Source organism: Giraffa tippelskirchi, chromosome 2 (assembly GCF_054371585.1).
Source record: "Giraffa tippelskirchi isolate mGirTip1 chromosome 2, T2T-mGirTip1v1.2.pri, whole genome shotgun sequence".
NCBI classification, from domain to species: Eukaryota; Metazoa; Chordata; class Mammalia; order Artiodactyla; family Giraffidae; genus Giraffa; species Giraffa tippelskirchi.
The window spans coordinates 112,741,035-112,765,753 of record NC_137276.1 but is presented as its reverse complement, the minus strand read 5'-3'; the positions used below and the strand labels follow the sequence as shown (position 1 = coordinate 112,765,753).

At 42.6% G+C, this 24,719-nt stretch overlaps 1 protein-coding gene across 1 annotated transcript in view; it reads left to right on the top strand.

The window, feature by feature from the left end:
• Positions 1 to 24,719, top strand: part of CAPN9 (calpain 9) — a 67,986-nt gene that overhangs the window by 26,240 nt on the left and 17,027 nt on the right. The window contains exons 7-11 of the mRNA XM_081573643.1: positions 1,630 to 1,794; positions 3,589 to 3,849; positions 7,107 to 7,143; positions 10,066 to 10,123; positions 17,165 to 17,242. Coding sequence (XP_081429769.1) covers positions 1,630 to 1,794; positions 3,589 to 3,849; positions 7,107 to 7,143; positions 10,066 to 10,123; positions 17,165 to 17,242 — 599 coding nt within the window. The remainder of the gene's footprint in view (positions 1 to 1,629; positions 1,795 to 3,588; positions 3,850 to 7,106; positions 7,144 to 10,065; positions 10,124 to 17,164; positions 17,243 to 24,719) is intronic.

Genomic DNA, 24,719 nt, shown 5'->3' with positions numbered 1-24,719 from the left:
AGAGGAAATGAGGAAACCCACAAAGAGAGGCCCAGCCAAGGGGAATGCCCAGTGGATGACCCGCTGCCCAGCCCCACACCATGATCTCCCTTCCCAAAGGAGCTGTACCTTATACCGGGTCCTGGAACTGGCAGGGGCAATGGGTGGTACTAAAATTGTCAGGACTCTGAGTCTGCAGTCTATCCTCTGGGAATCTTGGCATTAAAGACTTTCCAATCTCTTTCCACTTTTATCTTTCACTCCCTCTAGAACATACTCCCACAACTCTCCCCTCTCCTGTTATTTATGAATTAATTCCTCCCTTGTTACTGCACCATTTTCATTCACATTCCAATGCTGTAATTTTGCCTGCTTCCGAAGAAAAAGTCTCTCTTGACCCATAGAAACCACCAATTCTTTTCTCTCCTCTTCGCTACAGCAAAAGTCAATAGTTCCTCTCCAACCCTCCCTCCCCTATCTACTCTTAACTGCGGCATGTGCTTCACCATCTATTGAACCTTCCCTTGCCAAGGACACCCCAGCCTTTGCTAAATCTTATCATTTTGATCCATCAGCAGCATTTGACTTGGTTTCTATTATGCTCCCTGGAACCCAAGATCTCCTGCTTCCTGGCTCCTTCTCACCGTCCTGACCCCTCCCCAGCCCCCCAACTTGTTAGCATTGAAGGGCCCCAGTGCTCAGTCCATGGGCCCCCTCCTCACTAGCTGCTCCCCCTGTTTAAAGCATCTCATCCTGTCTCAGGAGTTTAAAGACTGTCTCCACACTGATAACTCCCAGCTCCTTTCCTGGAATTCCATCTCCCAAACTTGCTTCAGCACCACACTCATCTCTTTCCTTCTAGTTGCTCAAACCGAACATTTTGATTACTTTCATTCTCTCATTCCCCATGCTCAATCCATCAACAGGAGGTCCTGTAAGATCTACCTTCAGAATAGGTCTCAAATCTGACCCCTGCTCATCAGCTCCCTCTATAAACCTGGACTGACCCACCCTCATCTCTCACCTAGATGACAGCACTAACTTCTTGTCTTGGTAACTCTGCTTCTGGATGTGTCTGTGAAGTCTGTTCTCAGCCCCAGGTCCCATCACTCCTCTGTTACATGTAATACCTTCCAAGAGCTCTCCATCTTGTTGGAGTCAAACTCTGAAAGTTATGATGACCAACCTGACACACCGTTATCTTTGGATCTTACCATTTGCTGACACCTTGTGCAACCTCATTTGCCTTGGTATTCCATGAGCACATTAAGAAGGTATCTGTGTCAGGACCTTGCTGTCTACCTGCCTGGAATCCACAGAGAGCCACCTTTCCCATCCCCATTCTTTGGGCTTCCACACTTGATCAGAGAGGCCTCCTGTTTAAAATAACCCCACCCTCACAGTCTCATTCCTCACCTTACTCTAACTTCCGGGCAGCACCTGAAGAGAATCAACCTGTATTTTTACCTTTGGAAGCTTTTTTAGCCTTTTCTTTATTTTTGGTGTGTATTTTCCATCTTCTCACACCTGAGTTCTCCCTGCTCCTTGAGGAAGTAGTTGGCATTCATAGCTGTTTGTTAGATGGGTGAACAAACAAATAGACCATGTCATTACCATCAACCTCCATGTGCTGTCTCCATTTTGTTGCAGGATGACATTTGGAGACTTCTGGACCCACTTTGACAAAGTAGAGGTCTGCAACCTCACTCCTGATGCCCTGGAAGAGGATGTTCTCCACAAGTGGGAGGTGACAGTCCATCAGGGAAGCTGGATGCGGGGCTCCACGGCTGGCGGCTGCCGCAACTTCCTGGGTTGGTAGCCTGCCTGTCATTTCTCTGTCATTCTCAAGTGTCCAGTCCAATCACTGGACATTGGTGGATCAGGGCCAGGACCCTTGGGAAGGGGTAGAGTTCGACAGCAGATTTCAGTGATGACAAGGAAAAGAGGGCTACGAAGATTGAGCAGGAAGTGAGATAAGAATTGCTCAGAAAAATGCTCATGTTTACCACTTGAAACATTTTCTGTTACAAGTAATAGAAAACACAGCTCACGCTAGTTTATCAGTAAAAAGGATATACTGTCTTCCGTAACTGGAAAGTTCGGAAGAGAAGTAGAGCATCAGGCCTGGTTCTATCAGCCCATTTGTTGGAAGTTCTTTTTCCTACCATCTTTCTTCTGTTGACTTCTTTTCTGTCTGGTTTTCCTTACAGTCATAGAAGGGCTGCCAGCAGCATCCTGAGCCCTCACTTACATGCTCAGCAAGAGCTCCTACCCATCAGTAAACAAAAGTCCTCAGTGTCCTTCTCATTGGGAGCTCCTGGAACCAATATTGCTGGTGAATGCCACAGCTCATTGGCTTTGTTCCAGTTCTCCATAGCACACATTACTTAGAGCTCAACTTTGGAGCTGGGGGCAAGGTCCATCCAGCTCAAATTGTGCAACTACTAAGCAAATGTGAGGGGACAAGTGCAAGGGCATGGCACTCTCCTTTAAACACCAAGTGGAAAAACAAGATGGTGCGCCCTGTAGGCCACTCTCCCAGAAGAATGTCTTTTAAAAGCTGTGTGGGAAATGGTTGGAAACTGAAGAGAGGACACTATTCCCACAGGAGATTATAGAAAGCAGGGCAAGAGAGGGTGGGACAGAACTTATTTTCTTAGGTTTGGGAGGGTGTGGTGGGGGTTGATAGGGATGTGTGTGTATGTATATGTCCTTTGTAATTTTTAAAAAATTAATTTATTTATTTTAATTGGAGGCTAATTACTTTACAATATTGTGGTGGTTTTTGCTATACATCGACATGAATCAGCCATGAGTGTACATGTGTCCCCCCATCCTGAACCCCTCTCCCACCTCCCTCCCCACCCCATCTTTCTGGGTTGTCCCAGAGTACAGGTTTTGAGTGCCCTGCTTCATGCATTGAATTTGGGCTGGTCATTTGTTTTACATATGGTGATATACATGTTTCAATTTATTTAGTTACTTTGGCTATGCTGGGTCTCCCTTGTTGCAGAGGCTTTCTCTAGTTGCAGTGGGCAGGGGCTACTCTCTAGTTGCCATGCAAGAGCTTCTCATTGTAGTTGCTTCTCTTGTTGCTGAGCACAGTCTCTAGGGTGAGTGGGCTTCAGTAATTGTGGCTCTCAGACTCTAGAGCACAGGCTCAGTAGTAGTGGGCAAGGGCTTAATTGCCTCGTGGCATGTAGGATCTTCCTGGATCAGGGATTGAATCCTTGTCTCCTGCATTGGCAGGCAGATTCTTTACCACTGAAACACCAGGGAAGTCCAGTTTTTGTTTTGATTTGTTTTGTTTTAAGAAAGGGAAAGTAACCTTCTTCTTTCAAATGGCAGATACTTTCTGGGCCAATCCACAAATAAAATTGTCCCTGACTGAGAAAGGTGAAGGGCAGGAGAAATGCACTTTCCTTGTAGCCCTGATGCAGAAAGATCGAAGAAAATTCAAGAGGTTTGGTGCCAACATGCTGACCATTGGCTATGCCATTTACCAGGTGGGTGGGGGCCAGTCTGCTCCCCAGAGTCAACATCTGAGCTCTAGACTCTCAGTTCCTCCTTGGCCTCACACCTGAGATTCAGTGGCCTGTCTCCAAACAGCCAGGACCAACAGCCCTCACTAGAGAAATCACCCTATTACTCTCCACTGCAGTGCCCCGGCTACAACAGACACCTGAACAAAGACTTCTTCAGATGCCACACCTCCCAGGCCAGAAATAAGACATTCATCAACCTGCGGGAAGTCTCTGACTGGTTCACACTGTCCCCTGGGGAGTACATCCTGATTCCCAGCACTTTCGAGCCCCACCAGGAAGCCAATTTCTGCCTGAGGATCTTCTCGGAGAAGAAAGTCATTACTCAGTGAGTATCATGTTCAAGAATTCCTATCAATTTACTGTTTCATTTACAGAGAAGTTACCATTCTTCCCTTTCTTATGATCTCCCTGATATCCCAGACAGGGATCTCCTTATTTATTTGCAAAGCTGGATGTGTGTACATTTTAGTCCCACTCTTGCCCTCCCTCAAACCATTAAAAAGTTGCTTTCTCCAACTACTCCCAGAATCATGCTCACAAGACTCTCCTGGCTGGACCCTTTTGTTTTCCAGACCCTTTAACCAAGAAGCTCCTGGAATGGGAGGCACATTGAGAAATGTGAAACATTTCTTTGCATGATGGAGAGGATGGCTCTTGCAAATTTCAAGAATGACATGTCCTTTCTGCTCCAGTTTCAATAAATGTTAGCAAATTATTTCAAGTTGGCCTCACCCTACTGATGTGATTCTATAGGCTGAATGCCTGAGGCACAACCTGAGTATGTACTATTGGAGGGGAGCACCTGCAGACTTTTCCCCAACCAGAGCCAATGTTGTGGCTGGATTGGCCCTTGTGGTTATTATGACTGCAAGACACCTCAGCACCAGACATCAGAGAACTTTGAAAAATAGAATGTATTTTTATTATTCACTGGTCCTGGAGGGTACATGGCCTATGCAGGACTCACACAGGGGCAGGGGGTGGGGGAGAGGACCTCGGGGTTAGCCATTATTAAGGTCAAGGGTGAGGTTCCTAGAGTTCCATATGGTCACCCTTGATGAATTTGAAACATAAGAGCTAGAATAAAAGCAGGGGAGGAGAAAAGCAAGTTATCAGTCAGTCAGTTATCTGGCCTAACAGTGATTTCTATAAAAGGGAACTTCAAAGTGGGGTTGCTGGCTCTTTGTCCAGTTGTGTAGCTGGCAATGTGTTTATTCCAGGTGGATGTCAAAGTGGCTCTCTCCACAATCAAAAGTCTAATGTCAGACGTATTACAATCAAAAAAACGAATTGCCTGATGCTTATACCATACCAATCTGACTGCCATTCTGCATCCCTAACATTCTGCCACCTCTCCTTTGCAGTGTCTTAGCAAAATTATTTTGTATCAGGTACTTCTATGGAAAAAAATTTCCCGTTACTGCCCATTAGCAATTTTTTGCTCTGTAGCAGAGGAAAAAAGTGGTTCAAGATATAAGAATCCATTTCTTGGGATTACAGAGAATGACAAATTGAGAAATTCTGAATTTAAGGCCAACCAAATCCCAACAAAGTATCAACCTGAGATAACAAGGTAGAGACAGCTGTTACTCTGTGGCCTGTTCTGGTTTTGTCTTTTGTCTGGTGAGATGGAGTTGAACTGGCAGTGTGTGCTTAGAATACTGTCATCCTCACTGTCTGAGATTGGTTCCAGGACCTGCCATGGATACCAAAGTCCTCCCACACATTCAATCTTATAGTCAGCCCTCTATACATATGCATTCTGCAACTGTGGGTTCAACCAACCAGGGATCATAAATGTCATACTACATTTATTGCAAAACCTGCCTGTTTTGACCCAAGCAATTCAAACCTCGGTTGTTCAAGAGTCAACTGCACCCCCAATTAGAAAGTCTGGTTGGGTTTCTCAAGACAATACAAGAATCATTGCTTTGCTAAATCAAAGCAATAAAGTCTCTAATTTTTAAAAAACTCTTCTGGAGAATTGTTCTCCAGTCTTTTCCCAGATACTATTTATTACAACCTGAGGATGAACTTTTCAGTATCTGTTCACACAAAAGCACCCCATTCGGATCGAGGCAGATTGATGAGTCTTGTGGGTGGAAGAGGAAGAAAGTCAGGCTGTTTCAATCTTGCAATTCATGTTCTCTGTCCCATCGGTGGGGTGAGGGCCAAGTCCTCAGCATTGGTGGCTTCTAGGTGGCAAAGCCAACTCCCTACTTCCCCTTGCTCTGAACAAAATACTCAGCCTACTGTGATCATGATCCTAAGGATTAGCTCCATAGCTGGGAACAGAAGACCCATACTAAGTTATCTTTCCACTGGTTTAGTTCTCTTGAGAAGATTCTAAAGAATAAAAAAAACCTCTAAGAGCGTGTCCCCAGGGGGTGAGGAGGAGAGGGAGGCTACCCTGTGCTATGCTCATGTTTGCCTGTTTCTGTTCCCTTTGTGCTTCCAGCACTTTTTATTTGGGAGTGCTTCAGGTTTAAATTTTAGCTTCCCTGGTAGCTCAGCTGTTCAAGAATCCACCTGCAAGGCAGGAGACCCCGGTTCGATTCCTGGGTGGGAAAGATCCCCTAGAGAAGGAATAGGCTATCCAGTCCAGTATTCTTGGGCTTTCCTGGTGGCTCAGATGGTAAAGAATCCACCTGCAATGTGGGAGACCTGGGCTTGATCCCTGGATAAGGAAGATTCTCTGGAGAAGGGCATGGCAACCAACTCCAGTATTCCTGCCTGGATAATCCCCATGGACAGAGGAGCCTTGCAGGCTACAATCCATGGGGTTGTAAAGAGTCAGACATGACTGAGCAACTAAGCACAACACAGGTTTAAATTTAGAAGAATAGATTCTTCTGAACACTTTTAGTATCAACACAAGCTGAAGCCTGCTCCATTGTCACTGCTTTCCAAACACACAGGTTCCTCTAAAGATGTGAGCAGCAAAATAGTCATCTTGCCAATATCTTTCCTCTCTTTTCCCCAAAATAACCACACAACTCACTGCTCTGCTACCTCCAGTGGGAGCAGGATTTACTTCTATAGGATGGACAGGGGCAAAGGATACTGCTCCAGGACCAATCTTTTTGGTTCAGCTCAACTTGCTCTATAATCTTTTTAAATTCTCTCACAAATAGGTAACCCTCAATAGACTGAATGACTGTCTCCAGTGAGGGATGTGTCATAAAACCACTCAGCTTATGGGACCTTGGAGGTTCTGCTGTCCTACATATACTTACTTCATAAGCATCCCTGGTGAATCCAGGGATGTGCATCAAGGAAATAGAGAATGACTGCTGGTTTAGCTTTTTTTCCACAACTTCTGGAGGTCCAGGCTTTGTAAGTTCTCTTTGGGTGATAGCTGAGTTGCCTCCCTCTCATTTTCATGCTGGGCAGGGTCTGAGTGATGAGGGCAGAGGAAGATTCATGCACAGGCCTGTAGCCCCTGTGAAATGTCAGTGAGATGTCAGTGAGAAAGGAGGACTCCAATGAGACAGAATCTTCCACACCTCTGGGTGCTTCATTGCCTCAGATTCTAAGGAGAAAGTTAACCCACACTGAGTCAGGTGCTTTCTGCCCCAACAGAGACATGGACGGAAGTGTAGACATCGACCTTCCTGAGGTGAGCCTTCTTGGTTACCTTGGGAAAATGGGACTCAGTGATGTCCTTGAACTTGTCATTCTAACCATAGCATCATTTAAAACTCTGAAGTTCAGGTAATGGTTATCTGTGATCAGGTAAGTGCCTTGATTCTAACCTACTTGTGCCTTCCAAACTCTTCTAGCCCAACAAAACCCAGCATGGGGATGAGGTAGGTGCTTGCTAGAAAGTTCTGTTTGTAGTGATCTTTCTTTGTGCTGTGGACTTGTTCTGTTCCCTGAGAAGTAGTTCCTGTTCCCAGAGGGAATTGAATATCTTTAAAATGTACCTAATTTAAGAAAAACAAATGATAATAAGAAAGTAAGAGAAGCAGGTATGTTCTTTTTAAAAAGATCTCTCTTTTTAGAGTCGTGGGAGAAAACATTACTTCTTCCTTGCATTGTGTGTGTGGGTGAGGGTGGTTTATACTCGTCCAGGGGCTATAAGGTTTCTAAGAGGTGCTGAGGTGTGGCAGCCACTGAGTTGTGGCTTGTTAATGGGACCAAAAACAGAAGAAGACAAAACACCCCTAATATTGACTGAGCTTTCTGTACTCCATTTCCTGTGTTCTGTGCTAGAAACAGGTTCCTGCCCTTAAAGACAAGTGATTAAGCAAGTAACTAGTCTAGTAAGATAGAGGACCCTAATTCAGGGGTCAGGTCTCCTTTAGGCAAAGAGGCTTAAGAGTCCCACTAACAAAGTCCTTTCAGACACCCCCAAAAAAGGCTTCATGAGGAGTGGAGATCCATCATAATGCTACAGGCAGCAGTCAGTTCTGAGTTCAACTATAGAGAACACAGCATTGTGTGGCTGGGAGATCTTGGCTTCTCCCGTGGGGTGGCACCACCTTCAGCTTGGGCCTCTTCTTTCCTACTTATTTCAAGTTTCTTTTTTGTGGATTCAACACAAGTTCCTGTGATTAATTTTCAGCCTCTGAAGCCAACTCTGCCTGGCCAAGAGACAGAGGAGGAATGGCAGTTTCAAGCCCTGTTTAAACAAGTTGCTGGTTGGGTAGGCTGCCCTTGATACCCTGTAGTGCTGAAAGGCCTGGCCTCCCCACCTGGGGATACAGTAAGGTTGTTGTCAGAAACACTTCCCAGAGGCATGGTGCTTGAGTCATGGTACCAGAGGCTTGACGGAGCTGGTTGCAAAGTGAGACTAATCCTGGTCATTTCAGAGGCCCTAAAGACTGCCTCCTCCGTACCATCTCCCTCCCCAGTCTCCACTGTTGATGGAGCATTAGCACTCCAAGGAGCTCAGACCATTAAAGGAAGCCTTGAAGAGGTGTCTTCCTTGAACTCTGCCCAGAAATCACTGCCTTTAGAAGGCTCTCTCTGCTCTGGCCAGAGGCGGTGGTGTGCAGGGAGGCCACCAGTAGATTGCCAGCATGCACAGGCATTTTGTCCGTTAGCACCAGAGGTGTGGCCAGGCCGGCCACAGGCAGAGACTGTGCACCACTTGAAGTCTTTTGAACACCCTATTTCCATCCTCAGTTGCCCAGCTTTATTGTTGGGGGGGGGGGTCCTGTCCACTCCTGGGAGACCTGGGTCTTCCCTGCCCTGCTAGAGTTTCCATTGCCCTGCAAACTGCCCCATTTTTGTTCATGGAAGCTTCTCATTTGGTAAATAAATATAAAATAAACCTGATAAGCCAATTCAAGGCAAGGTGTACGAATGACTATGTGACCATCCTTCCTCTGACTAGGCTCTGAATCATGGAAGAAGGGTGTCACCTACCCCTGGGGGATGAATCCCTAACAGTGCAATTTCAGACACTGGAATAAACAGGCAGGACAGGGAGACCTGGGGACCACAGTCTGGGCTGGAAAAGAGTGGGCCCCATGTGCCTGTGTTTAAAGCACAGCAGACTGTGGCCAGCTGTTCTCCCAATGCTGACTGCAGCTCCTCATGGGTGGAGTTGGCATGAGAGGGAGGGGTCAATCCCTAGCTTGGGTGCCCTCTGCAGGACTGACCTGGCAGAGCTGCCAGAGTGAGGAGGCTTGTGGAAGAGCCACAGAAGTTGCCAGAAGTGGAGACCCAGGTTCGGAAGAGAATGGAATATGTTGCAGATTCATTTAAACTTTAGTAGCTGCCAGAAGGAGCCTCTAGATCTCTAGAGCTCAACTGCTTAGTCCTGGTCCTGCTTTTCTTCAGACGATGGGCTGGGGGTCCATCTTTCTGGCTTCTCCTGTTCCATCAGGGCTGAGGTTGCATCAGAGAATCTTCACTTGAGCTGAACTTTCCAATGCCCACTCCCTAGGCCTCAGGCACTCAGGTATATGTGAAAGAAACCCCACAGGCTGTTGTGTTACCCACTGCTGTTTCAAAATCCTGGACAAAGGAGACCTACATAAGGGTTCCTCAAATAGTCCTGGACATTAAAATCACCAGGTCTCCTGGAAATGCAGGTTTCCTGATTTGGAGGTATAGAGTGGAGCCTGAGACTCTGTATTTCCAACAAACTTCTCAGGGCTGAGGATGCTGAGATTTAGTGGGACTCAGTGGCCTGGCTTAGATCAGTGGTTCTGAAATTCACCCCTAGAGCTTTTTAAATAACCCATAAACCATACTCCCAAGTCTTAAAAGGGATCCTGGGGTGAGCCACCATCCCTGCATGGTGATTTTTTAAAGCTCTCCAAATACTTCTGCTGTGCAGATGCTTTTAGACTGAACCCCAAACTTTTTCCAACATAAGAATCATCTGGGGAACTTAGCTCAGGAATGAGGGAAGTTTTCCCACCTTTCTTGGTGGGGCCCACAGGTCCTTGAGAAGTAGGTGGACACAAGACCTCCAGCAAGGTCCTGGGGGCCTGTCTAGCACTGGAGCTAAATCAAGCTCAGAACTGAAAGAAACTCTAAGAAAGGTGCTAAGGGCCATAAAACACAATTGTCTCCACTTTAACAGGACATGGAGGTGACAGCAGAGGAACTTGAATATGTTTTAAATGCTGTGCTGCAAAAGAGTAAGTGGTCACACCCATTAGCCTGACCCCACACTCCTGGGACACCCATGGAGGGAAGATGGGAAGTATGATGGATGGCAAGCTGCCTGGGTCTTCTCCGGCTCCCCCAGTAACCATGTTCCTCAGAGCTGTAGACCTGCTTTTCAGGGCTGACTTTGTCATTGTTCAGTTGCTAAGTCATGTCCAACTCTTTGCAACCCCATGAACTGTAGCACACCAGGTTTCCCTGCCCTTAGACTTTAAAAATATCTTTCATTTCTCATTTCCTGTTCATGGTTAAAAAAAATTCTGAAAAATTCAGGAAAACCTAATGACAAAGACAAAAATCACCACTAATCTCACTACCTGTAAATAATTACTTTAACATATATGTGTGTATCTTTGTGTATGTGTTTGTGTATGAAATGTGTAATCTGTGTATGTCCCACTATATACATATACACACACACACACACATAGGTGTTAAATTATAGATGCAATATTATTTTTTGAATTAACAGTTTTGAGATATAATTTGCATACTATACAATTCACCCATTTAAAGTATTATTATTAAAGTATTATTATTTCTGTTGTTCACTTGTGTCCCACTCTTTCTGACCCCACAGACTGCAGGATACCAGGCTTCGCTATCCTTCACTATCTCCCAGAGTTTGCTCGAATTCATATCCATGGTAGATATTGTATATATATATATAACGCATACAACTCTGCTAAGTAAAATAAATCAGACAGAGAAAGAGAAATACTGTGGAATCAAAGAAATACAACAAACTAGTGAATATAACCAAAAAGAAGCAGGCTCACAGATACAGAGAACAAACTAGTGGTTACCAGCACAGGAGAAGGAAGGGGGAAGGAGCAATATAGGGGCAGGGGAATGGAAGGTACAAACTATTGGGTGCAAGATAGGCTACAAAAATGCATTGTACAACACAGAAAATACAGCCAATATTTTTTAATAACTGTAATGGAAAATAATCTTTAAAATTGTATTAAAAAATTAATAAAATATACAACTCAGTGGATTTTTAGCATGTTCATACAGTTGTGCAACCATCACCACAATCAATTGTCATTAATTCAGAGCATTTTATCACTACAAATAGAAACCATGTACCAGTAGCGTTTACTACTCACCCCCCACCTCCAGCCCCTGGCAACCATTTATCTATTTTCTGTCTCCATAGATTTGCCTGTTGTGGACTTTTCATATAAAAAGAATCACATAAAATATGGTCCTTTTGGCTAACTTTCACTCAGCATGACTTCTTCTAGGTCCATCCATATTGTAACATGTCAGGATTCCTTCACTTCTTTTTGTTGTTGTTCAGTTGCTCAGTTGTGACCCCATGGGCTGCGGAACGCCAGGCTTCCCTGTCTTTCACTATTTCCTGGAGTGAAATTCATGCTCAAACTCATGTCCATTGAGTCAGTGATGCCATCCAACCACCTGGCCCTCTGTTGTCCCCTTCTCCTGCCTTCAATCTTTCTCAGCACCAAGGTCTTTTCTAATGAGCTGGCTCTTTGTATCAGGTGGCCAAAGTATTGGAGCTTCAGCTTTAGCATCAGTCCTTCCAATAAATATTCAGGACTGATTTTCTTCAGGATTGACCGGTTTGATCTCCTTGCTGTCCAAGAGACTCTTAAGAGTCTTCTCCAACACCACAATTCAAAAGAATCAATTCTTCGGTGTTTAGCCTTCTTTATGGTTCAACTCTCACATCCATATATGACTACTGGAAAAACCACAGCTTTGAATAGACAGAACTTTTTCGGCAAAGTAATGTCTCTGTTTTTTAATATGCTGTCTAGGTTTGTCATAGCTTTGTTTCTAAGAAGCAAGCGTCTTTTAATTCTTCTAATTTCATGGCTGCAGCCACCATCCTAGGTGATTTTGCAGCCCAAGAAAACTAAGTCTGTCACTGTTTCCATTCTCTTCCATCTATTTGCCATGAAGTGATTGGACCAGATGCCCTGATCTTCATTTTCTGACTGTTGAGTTTTAAGCCAGGTTTTCCACTCTCCTCTTTCACCTTCATCAATAGGCTTCTTAGTTCATCTTCACTTTCTGCCATTAGGGTGGTGTCATCTACATATCTGAGAATATTGATATTTCTCCCGGCAATCTTGATTCCAGCTTGTGATTCATCCAACCCGGCATTTTGCATGATGAACTCGGCATATAAGTTAAATAAGCAGGGTGACAATACACAGCTTTGACGTACTCCTTTCCCAATTTGGAACCAATTGTCGTTCCTTGTCTGGTTCTAGCTGTTGCTTCTTGACCTGCATACAGATTTCTCAGGAGACAGGTAAGGTGATCTGGTATCCCCATCTCGTTCAGAATTTTCCACAGTTTGTTGTGATCCACACACTCAAAGGCTTTAGCTTAGTCAGTGAAGAAGTAGATGCTTTTCTGGAATTCTTTTGCTTTTTCTATGATCCAACAGATGTTGGCAATTTGATCTCTGGTTCCTTTGCCTTTTCTAAATTCAGCTTATATATCTGAAAGTTCTCGGTTCATATACTGTTGAAGGATTTTGAGCATTACCTTGCTAGCATGTGAAATGAGTGCAATTGTGTGGTAGTTTGAACACTCTTTTGTACTGCCCTACTTTGGGATTGGAATGAAACTGACCTTTTCCAGTTCTGTGGCCACTCCTGAGTTTTCCAAATTTGTTGGCATATTTAGTGCAGCACTTTCACAGCATCATCTCTTAGGATTTGAAACTGCTCAGCTGGAATCTCATCATTAGCTTTGTTTGTAGTGATGCTTCCTAAGGCCCACTTGACTTCACACTCCAGGATGTCTGGCTCTAGGTGAACGATCACACCATCGTGGTTATCTGGATCATTAAGATCTTTTTTGTATGGTTCTTCTGTGTATTCTTGCCACTTCTTCTTAATATCTTCTGCTTCTATTAGGTCTATACCTTTTCTGTCCTTTATTGTGCCCATCTTTGCATGAAATATTCCCTTGTATCTCTAATTTTCTTGAAGAGATCTCTAGTCTTTTCTGTCCTAATTTTTCCCTCTATGTCTTTACATTGCTCACTTAGCATGGCTTTCTTATCTCTCCTTGCTATTCTTTGGAGCTCTGCATTCAGATGGGTGTATCTTTTCTTTTCTCCTTTGTCTTTCACTTTTCTTCTTTTCTCAGCTATTTGTAAGGCCTCCTCAGACAACCATTTTGCCCTTTCTTTTTCTTGGGAATGGTTTTGATCACTGCCTTTTATACAATGTTATGACCATCAGATCTAATCCCTTGAATCTATTTGTCACTTTTGCTGCATAATCATAAGGGGTTTGATTTAGGTCATACCTGAATAACCTAGTGGTTTTCCTTACTTTCTTCAACTGAAGTCTGAATTTTGCACTAAAGTGTTCATGATATGAGCCACAGTCAACTCCTCGTTTTGTTTTTGCTGACTGTATAGAAATTCCCCATCTTCAGTTGGAGAGCTTCTCCATCTATAGTCTGCCAACTGTATAGAGTTTCTCCATCGATAATCAATCTGATTTTGGTACTGACCATCTGGTGATGTCCATGTGTAGAGTCGTCTCTTGTTGTTGAAAGAAGGTGTTTGCTATGACCAGTGCATTCTCTTGGCAAAACTCTGTTAACCTTGCCCTTCTTCATTTTGTACTCCAAGGCTAAATTTGCCTGTTACACTCCATGTATCTCTTGACTTCCTACTTTTGCATTACAGTCCCTTATGATATGAAGGACATCCTTTTTTGGTGTTAGTTCTTGAAGGTCTTATAGGTCTTCCTAGAACGATTCAACTTCAGCTTCTTCAGCATTAGAGGTTGGGGCATAGACTTTTTTTTTATGGCTGGATAATATTCCATTGTCTGAATAAGCCAGGTTGAGTTTATCCATTCATCCATTGATGGACATTTGGGTTGTTGCCATTTTTTGGTTATTATGAATAATGCTGCTATGAACATTCATGTACAAGTTTTCTTTTATTATTTATTATATTTATTTATCTTTAAATTGGAGTATAATTGCTTTACAATGTAGTGTTAGTTTGTGCTGTACAACAATGTGAATGAATCATATGTATACATGTATTGCATCTTTCTTGAACCTCCCTCACACCCACCCCTGACCCACACCTCTAGGTCATCACAGAGCATTGAGCTGAACTCAATAAGCTAGCTACACAAAGCTTCCCACTAGGTATTTTACACATGGTAGTGTATATAGGTCAATGATACTCTCTCAATTCATCCCAACCTCTCTTTCCCCACCCTGTGTCCACAAGTCTGTTCTCTACATCTGTGTCTCTATTCTTGCCCTACAAATAAGATGTACTAATTTTTATGTGGACATGTGTTTTCATTTCTTTTGTGTATCTAGCTAAGACATCGCTGGGTTAATATAAGTTTATTTTTAATGTTTTAAAAAGTTGCCTATTTTCCAAAGTGATTTTTAACCTTTTCATTAGCAACATGTGAGTGTTTAAATTTTTCCAGTAATTTTCAGTTTAGTTCAGTTCAGTCACTCAGTCATGTCCAACTCTTTGTGACACTATGGACTGCAGCATGCCAGGCCTCCCTGTCTATCACCAACTCCTGGAGTTTACCCAAACTCACGTCCATTGAGTCAGTGATGCCATCCAACCATCTCATCCTCTGTTTTCCCCTTTTCCTCCTGCTCTCAATCTTTCCCAGCATCAGGGTCTTTTCCAATGAGTCAGCTCTTCGCATCAGGTGGCCAAAGTATTGGAGTTTCAGCTTCAACATCAGTCCTTCCAATGAACACTCAGGACTGATCTCCTTTAGGATGGACTGGTTGGATCTCTTTGCAGTCCAAAGGACTGTCAAGAGTCTTCTCCAACACCACAGTTCAAAATCATCAATTCTTCAGTGCTCAGCTTTCATTATAGTCCAAATTTCACATCCATGCATAACTACTGGAAAAACCATAGCTTTGATTAGATGGACCTTTGTTGGCAAAGTAATGTCTCAGCTTTTTAATATGCTGTCTAAGTTGGTCATAACTTTTCTTCCAAGAAGTAAGCATCTTTTTATTTCATGGCTGCAGTCAGCACTCCATCTGAAGTGATTTTGGAGCCCCCCAAAATAAAGTCAGCCACTGTTTCCCCATCTATCTGCCATGGAGTGATGGGACTGGATGCCATGATCTTATTTTTCTGAATGTTGAGCTTTAAGTCAACTTTTTCACTCTCCTCTTTCACTTTCATCAACAGGCTCTTCAATTCTTCTTCACTTTCTGCCATAAAGGTGGTGTCATCCGCACATTTGAGGTTATTGATATTTCTCCCAGTAATCTTGATTCCAGCTTGTGCTTCATCCAGCCTAGCATTTTTCATGATGTACTCTGCATATAAGTTAAATAAGCAGGGTCACAATATACAGCCTTGATGTACTCCTTTTCCTATTTAGGACCAGTCTGTTGCTCTATGTCCAGTTCTAACTGTTGCTTCCTGACCTGCATGTAGATTTCTCAAGAGGCAGGTCAGGTGGTCTAGTATTCCCATCTCTTTCAGAATTTTCCACAGTTTATTGTGATCCACACAGTCAAAGGCTTTGGCATAGTCAATAAAGCAGAAATAGATGTTTCTCTGGAATTCTCTTGCTTTTTCGATGATTCAGTGGATGCTTGCAATTTGATGTCTGGTTCCTCTGCCTTTTCTAAAACCAGCTTGTCTTTTACACTTAATGTTTATGAGCATTTCCCCAGGTCATTATATATGCTTCAAAGCTTGCTTCTTAAGTATTGTGTAATAGTCCATCCTATGGATATAACCTAACTATTGTCCATACCCTTCTATTGATCATTTACATCATTTCTAAGTTTTTGTCATTACAGGTAATCTGATGATAACAATTTATATTTTTTGGTTGGGATTCTTAAAACTCAGATAAAGAATGGAAATATATCCCTATTTTAAAGCTTTTTTTCATATTTTAAAAATTCTCCCCCCAAAGGCTATGTTCTACTATCACCAGTATCTTAAGGGTGACCACATCACCACCCTCACCTCCCCGTATCTAACCAACCTATTGGAGGATTTTCAGCATATGGGGATAAGTTTACCTCATCAGGAGTCAACTGAATTCTGCTTTCTTTTGTGATTTCAGAAAAGGACATAAAATTCAAGGAGCTAAGCTTGATTTCCTGTAAAAACATCATTTCTCTAATGGATGTATCCTTCCAAATATGTGGGCACAAATAGATGTTAAGTATTGTTCCGTAATTCGGACTTCCCTAGAATGTGAATAGTCTTCTTCACAGAGAATCACCAAAGCCTGGTGGTGCTGGTGCCAGAAGTGGAACAAAATCAAGAGGTACAGACTGGCCAGTGAGGGAAAAGTTTTTGTAAGGACTTGGGGATCTTGGTGCCACTTTGAGATCCTATCGAAGAGAATGGGAGTTTTGTGTGTGTGTTGTGTGTGTTTTCAACTGTTTTGTTGCCATCCCCCTTCACCCCAGCCATAATCCCTCTTCAGAGATTCATGGCTTAATAATTAAACCACCTCTCTCAGAGCCCTGAATCTACGTCAGTCATGTCATCCATGCTGGCCCATTGCCTTCCCCCTCTGCAGCCCCAGGAGCCATGGGTTGAAATGATGCTTCTGTCTTCCTTTCCTTCTTAATGGACTTGGAACAGACCAGTGGCAATGCAAAGCTAGACTTTGGTGAATTCAAAGTGATCTAGGACAAGTTGAAGAAGTGGACAGTATGTAATCAGTAAGTGGCGGGGGGACTATACAAGACTAGAACTGTGCTGCCAGTCATAAGGGTGTTTGAAAGGGTGGAAGTGAGGAAGTCAAGGTGGAATTCCAATACTTACTTCTAGTACTTATGGAAGGGCCATAGTGCTTCCACCCCCCAAAAGGAAAACAAAGAGACCCACATATGTGGAGGCCCTTAGCCAACCATTGCCCTTTCTTTCCTGGTGAGGAATCTCCCTTCTGCTTGGGCCCCACTAGTCCCATCAAGAGAGCCTCAGTGGAAGCTTCTGCATGCTCTTCATTCTCAGTACCTCTGCTCTCTCCCTACAGAACTTTTCCTTCAGTTTGATGCTGACAAATCCATCACCATGTCCTCCTATGAGCTGCAGACCGCCCTGAAAGCAGCAGGTAAAGAAAAGCCTGGGCTGCCAACTTCAAGCTGACTACAGGTTAGGTACTGTCTGTGGAGGCCACTTGCCTCTCATGGCCTGGAAAAGAGGCTGGACTTTGACCTGAATTGATGCTTCAGCCCAGCCTCAGCTTCAGGACACGCTTACTCTCATCACAGCACATGTTTTAAATCACTGCACAACATTGGCAGGGATCTTTAAAGTGTATCCATTAAGGATGAACTTAGCCTAACCCCTGGAGGCCTCAGCCTCTGGCCAACTTTCTGGCTAAGGAGACTTGTATAAGACTTTGGTGGCAAGCTCCCAAACCTCTAATTTCAGATGGCAGTTAACACAGAAGAGGCAAGGCATGTTCATCCCATGGTTTGGAGTCACGGTTAGGATACACAGAGTTTATGTTCCCCTCTGTCATTGGGTCCCTGTCTCTGGCTTTGTTACCAGGAGACTGAATCCACACCAGTGAGCCAGTCTTAGTTTATATCCATTTCCTTCATGAAGGATAGGCTCCAGGTGGCATTCCTAACCCTCTGGCTATCACTGCCAGGACACTTTGAGTCTTTAGGGCTCAGCTGTCCTTTGCACATGATGACCACTGCAGCCTACATCTCACCAGGCCACAAAGTGTTTCTCACAAAGCATGCTTTACAGACATGCCCCTAAAATCTGGTTCCTTCCCAGGTAAATCAAACATCATGAAGTACCATCAGCTCAGATTTGATAACGGGACGGAATGTACAAAATCAGGACCAACTTGGGTCCTGTGTGAGACCAAAGCAACAAAATTAGTTATAAATGTAAGAGTGCCACAAAAGAGAAGAGCTGGGTAATCTCGGTGAGGAAGCGGTGAGTGGTGGCATGAGGTGAGATCTTAATTCCTTGCCCAGGAATTGAACCTGGGTAGCCTGGATGAAAAGTGGGAATCCTAGCCACCAAACCAGCAAGGGTTAGAGGCTAGAAGCTGTTTTTCTCTGGATCTTTGCCCCAGTGAAAAATGCACTTATCACGGAGACAGAATCTGTAAATGTAGGTACAAAGTTTATTATTAGAGACATAGCACAACAAGTAGGAGAGCACATAGAGAAGTGGTTTGTTTACTCGAGACTGAAGCAAGGCAGAGATGCACATCCAGAGAGAAAGTGTGTGGGCATCCTTAGTGAGAAGGAGCACAGTAAAGCGTCAATTAAGTCATTTATATGGATCAGTTCTTTTCTTTTCCCACACCTCACCTACCCTGGTACTCTCCCCTGGGTTGCACATGCACCCCCTCAACCAAGATGGATCTCTAAGTGAAGACTTCTGGGAGGAGCAAGACTCATTATGGTCTGGCATTATTCCTTGACTTTTGACCCACAAAGGGCCTTTCTGAGCATGTTTAGTGCCTTCCTTGTCCCAAAAGAAGGGGGAAGGAGATCCCTTAATTCTTTACTCAGACAGAGTTTTGCCTCTACCTCTCTTTGTCCTTGCCATGATTGTTTCCTTGAAATGTTTACAAGAGATAGAGACTGGATATTTACCCTGTTTCTGTTGTTATATCCATTTGGAGGCAAACAGGAGGCTGATTGTAAATGTCTCAACTGGAGCCCGCCTAACTCTTATCTCAGGAAATGCAAACGAGGCTAATTGTAAATGTCTAACCTGTAGTCCATCTATTTCCCACGTTAACCACCCCCCCCACCCATGAGAGATATGAGCCCTAATAAATCTTTATTGGGAAGATGAAGAGCAAAGGTCTGACTTCCATAACTTCTTCAAGCTGACAAGGGACTCGTAGACTCTACCTAGTTGGGGTCACAGAGCTCTCATGCTGTCATATTAAGTGGGCTCCAGTGTAACTTCTGTTGTTATTCCAGCAGGGTTTCTTCCCAAGGGTGGTTGGAATCTCTGCATCACCATCACCTTGTTTGGGAAATCGTTGTGTCCTTAGAAAGAACAAACTAAACAAGTTGATTAAAAAGACGGGTACCAAAGATCAATAAAAAAAATTATTATAACCAGGTTCAAGCAGGAGTAAAAACAAGGTTACTTTTGGTAGCAACTTTGACCCTGGTCCAGATAGAGTCAACATTTGGGTTACCCTGTTCCAAAGAATGGAGCCATTTGGCATGATCATATACATTTTTAATGTATTTTTTTTTTTTTATTAAACCAGTGATATTGATGTAGGTACAATAGACCCAGTTAGAAGTAGTTGAAGGAGTGATAATCTGAATGTTAACAGACAAAATAAATTTCATTTCTTTTTAGGAGAATGAGCCTGAAACCCAATTTGGACCTGGTGCTTTAGGGAGACTTGTAGCCAGGTAGTCAGTTGTCCAGGTTTGTCCAAGAAGTTCTAGCCTTTTAATGTGGCATTAACATATAAACCAAAGCAGTTGTCACCATTAACAATTTTAGTGTTTTTCTAAGGATGATAAGATGCAAGAATTTGGGCTCAAGGAAATCTCTTCATGAAAATATCTGAAGGCCCGTTGTGTCCATTTTTCCAGAGCACAGAGTGAATGCCTAATTTCTGATATCCACCCTGAATTCCTTTCAGGGGATATTGAAGGTCAGCTGCTATAGAGGCCATGATGTAATCTTTGTAGAGGCAGACATTAAGTGCCAGGTTTCAGTTGCAAGGAACCTTTATGGTCATAGTTTGACCATGGTTTGACAGCATTTCATGACCATTTTGTCCCACTGTGCTGGGAATGCTTATTCCCAGGTCTGGTGAAGATTTCACCTATTTGGCCACTCAATGTGCTATTCCTGGACCAGGCCCACGAGTAGCAAAAGTCTCTGGACTGTGCTATCTTACTGGCCTCTTGGTCCAGGAAAATATTCCCTCTTGTTGCTTCTTCTGTCTAGAGTCACACAGTTACAACCATTGATCTCATATGGAACTATATGTCATCATTTTATTAGTGGCTCAGTCACGCACTTGGTAATGTAAGGGGCAACACTTTTTGAAATAGGCAATGTAAAAACAATATAGCTAGCAGTAATAGTAAAATCATAAGTAAGAACTCAGGAACTTCCATTAGGTATAGCCCAGTATATACCTAAGTTATCTGACTTAGTCTTTTCTGTGTGTGGCAAAGTAGCCTCAGTTGTGTCTGACTCTTTGCAACTCTATGGTCTCTAGCCCGCCAGGCTCCCCTGTCCATGGGATTCTCCAAGCAAGAATACTGGTGTGGGTTGTCATGCAATCCTCCAGGGAATCTTCCCAACCAAGGAATCAAACCTACATCTCTTAAGTATCCTGCATTGGCAGGTGGGTTCTTTACCACTAGTGCCACCTGGGAAGCCCCTGTTTATTCTGTACTGATTTTTATTTCTTAGGGAAACTATACATTGGCATTGTCCATAAGGTACCCAGCCTAGTTTACTAGTGTTACTAGACTGATTATCCTTAGTATGATTTAATTGTTCTCAGCATAGAGGAGCCTTTAAATTTAAATTACCATAGGCTGATATTAACTACATAAATCCATCCCATAATTGTGGGAGGTTTTATTCCTTGGTTGAAATTTTGTTTCTCTGATTGAACTTGAGTAATAGAGAAGAATTTATATTTATGACCAAGGTCAGAGAAGGAATTATTAATTGGTTGAGTGAGGGGATCTCATCTAGTAATACCAATAGTGGCCTGAATATGACTATAATTTTTCTTATTAAGATAAATTTCCTAAGAGTCAACCAATTAGAGCTTTGGAGTGAAGAAATCAACCAAGGTAACCCAGAAGTGCTAGACTAGGTAATTAGCCACAAACCCACTAGACTGATTTTTAAAACTAGCATAGGATCAGGTCTATGACAGAAAAATGTTTGATAATTATGCAAAGGTCCAAGAAGTGAAAAAAATGTTATAAAGAGTCATACAAATCAGGTCAGGATCTTTGGCAAGTTGTCTACTTCTGATGTCATCTTTTTATCCTCATTTGAGTGTAGTTTTTCCTCTAAGTGTTGTTTTAAGGTGGTTTTTATATCAGCAGTCCTCTCTATAGGTTAGTCCACTACAGGGATCTTTTTTGAGGGGAAATTAATCCAAGAGTTACTTTCCTTCAGTTTCACTGCACATGAGCTAGTTAAGAGTACCTGATAAGAGTCCTTTTGTCCATGTTGGTGATACTGATACCTTATACTGAACAGTGTCAGAGTCTCGATCTCTGAAGAAGAGAATTTGGCTGTGGGACCAGAGATGAGGCTTCAGGCACTCAGAGCTTTGTGTGGCAAACGTTTTATTTCTGTGAAAAAGGGATGGAGAAAGCTTTTGACAATAGACATCAGAAAGGGGCAGAGGAAGTCTTATCAAGGCCTTATATACTTTTGCAACTGGTTACTAGCAATAGAGGAGAAGGCAATGGCACCCCACTCCAGTACTCTTGCCTGGGAAACCCCATGGATGGAGGAGCCTGGTAGGCTGCAGCCTATGAGGTCTCGAAGATTCAGACACAACTGAGCGACTTCACTTTCACTTTTCACTTTCATGCACTGGAGGGGGAAATGGCAACCCACTCCAGTATTCTTGCCTGGAGAATCCCAGGGATGGAGGAGCCTGGTGGGCTGCCGTCTATGGGGTCGCACAGAGTCGGACACGACTGACTCAACTTTGCAGCAGTAGCAGCAGCAACTAGCAATAGAAAGGTCTTACCAGACCCACTCCCACAACATGCATCTTAAGATAACAGAGTTAGTCAGAAGGTTCTTAAGAAGTAGAAACACGTCCTCAAGCAAGATTGTTTGTTGTTATATAATCATTAAAAACAGAGCTTAAGGAAAAACATACCCTTGAGCGAGATGTGTTGATTTGTTGTATAATCATTAGCTCTGGGCTTAAAGAAAGTTCCTTTTAAGGATGGTTGTCATAACAACTCAAAATGTAAGAAAAAACCTTTTATGTGACTAAGACAAAGGAATGGAGAAAAAAAAATTGTCCTTTTCTCCTCCTGGAGAGCCCCAGACCCCTGTCTCTTTTTCTAGGGTCCTGGGCTCCTTATCAACCTACCTAAGAATAAACTCTCAATAGTCCTTTGAATTATTTCTTTTCCAGAATGTATAATCTTTTCATGGCAGGTTACAAGGCACCTGATTTTCATCCAAAAATAGATTGCTGATATAAACTTTAGAAATAAACTTAAGAGTGTCCCTTAATAGATTGGTTAAACTTTTTAGTAATATAATATAACAACAAGGAACTAACTGGAAAGTGAGCCTTGGCAAACATAGACCTTAATTAACAAAACCGGAATGTAATATTTAGTGAAACATAATTTTTGTTTTTCCATTGTGAGAGCATTAATACTGCAGCCAAGGAAGGCTTTATCCCATCAAATAAAAGGTTTGTCAGGGGGCCAGGAAAAACCAAGTGAATTTTCCATAACCCTGAATGTTTGATTTACAGCTATTGTTTACCCATTTTAAATTCCCTGATTTAGGAGTAGACTGCTGCCATGTTTTAAGGATATCAGGATAGCAAAAGGGTGACAATGAAGGGTTAATTTTTTAAAATTAATTAATTAATTTTAATTGGAGGCTAATTACTTTACAATATTATGGTGGTTTTTGCCATTCATTGACATGAATCAGCCATGGGTGTACATGTGTCCCCCATCCTGAACCCCCCTCCCATCTCCCTCCCTATTCCATCCCTCAGGGTCATCCCAGTGCACCAGCACTGAGCACCCTGTCTCATAAATCAAACCTTGAATGGGCAATCTGTTTCACATATAATATACATGTTTCAATGCTATTCTCTCAAATCATTCCACCTTTGTCTTCTCCCACAGAGTCTGAAAGACTGTTCTTTACATCTGTGTATCTTTTTCTGTCTCTCATATAGGGTCATCATTACCATCTTTCTAAATTCCATATATATGCGTTAGTATACTGTATTGGTGTTTTTCTTTCTGACCTACTTCACTCTGTATAATAGGCTCCAGTTTCAAGCACCTCATTAGAACAGATTCAAATGTATTCTTTTTAATGGCTGAATAATATTCCATTGTGTATATGTACCATAGCCTTCTTATCCATTCGTCTGCCGATGGACATCTAGGTTGCTTCCATGTCCTGGCTACTGTAAACAGTGCTGCAATGAACATTGGGGTACATGTGTCTCTTTCAATTCTGGTTTCCTCGGTGTGTATGTCCAGCAGTGGGATTGCTGGGTCATATGCCAGTTCTATGTCCAGTTTTTCAAGGAATCTCCACACTGTTCTTCATAGTGGCTGTACTAGTTTGCATTCCCACCAACAGTGTAAGAGGGTTCCCTTTTCTCCACACCCTCTCCAGCACTTATTGTTTGTAGACTTTTTGATAGCAGCCATTCTGACCAGCATGAGATGGTACCTCATTGTGGTTTTGATTTGCATTTCTCTGATAATGTAATGAATGATGTTGAGCATCTTTTCATGTGTTTGTTAGCCATCTGTATGTCTTCTTTGGAGAAATGTCTACTTAGTTCTTTGGCCCATTTTTTGATTTGGTCATTTATTTTTCTGCAATTGAGCTGCAGGAGCTACTTGTATAATTTTGAGATTAATTCTTTGTAAGTTTCTTCGTTTGCTATTATTTTCTCCCATTCTGAAAGCTGTCTTTTCACCTTGCTTATAGTTTCCTTTGTTGTGCAAAAGCTTTTAAGTTTAACTAGGTCCCATTTGTTTACTTTTGCTTTTATTTCCATTCCTCTGGGAGGTGGGTATAGAGGATCCTGCTGAGATTTATGTCAGAGAGTGTTTTGCCTATGTTTTCCTCTAGGAGTTTTACAGTTTCTGGTCTTACATTTAGATCTTTAAACCATTTTGAGTTTATTTTTGTGTATGGTGTTAGAAAGTGTTCTAGTTTCATTCTTTTACAAGTGGTTGACCAGTTTTCCCAGCACCACTTGCTGAAGAGATTGTCTTTTCTCCATTGTATATTCTTGCCTCCTTTGTCAAAGATAAGGTGTCCATACGTGTGTGGATTTATCTCTGGGCTTTCTATTTTGTTCCATTGATCTATATTTCTGTCTTTCTGCCAGTACCATACTGTCTTGATGGCTGTAGCTTTGTAGTATAGTCTGAATCAGGCAGGTTGATTCCTCCAGTTTCATTCTTCTTTCTCAAGGTTGCTTTGGCTATTCGAGGTTTTTTGTATTTCCATACAAATTGTGAAATTATTTGTTCTAATTCTCTGAAAAATACCGTTGGTGGCTTGATAGGGATTGCATTGAATCTATAGATTGCTTTGGGTAGTATGCTCATTTTCACTATATTGATTCTTCCAATCCATGAACATGATATATTTCTCCATCTATCTGTGTCATCTTTGATTTCTTTCATCAGTGTTTTATAGTTTTCTATGTATAGGTCTTTTGTTTCTTTAAGTAGATTTATTCCTAAGTATTTTATTCTTTTCATTGCAATGGTGAATGGAATTGTTTCCTTAATTTCTCTTTCTGTTTTCTCATTGTTAGTGTATAGGAATGCAATGGATTTCTGTATCTTAATTTTATA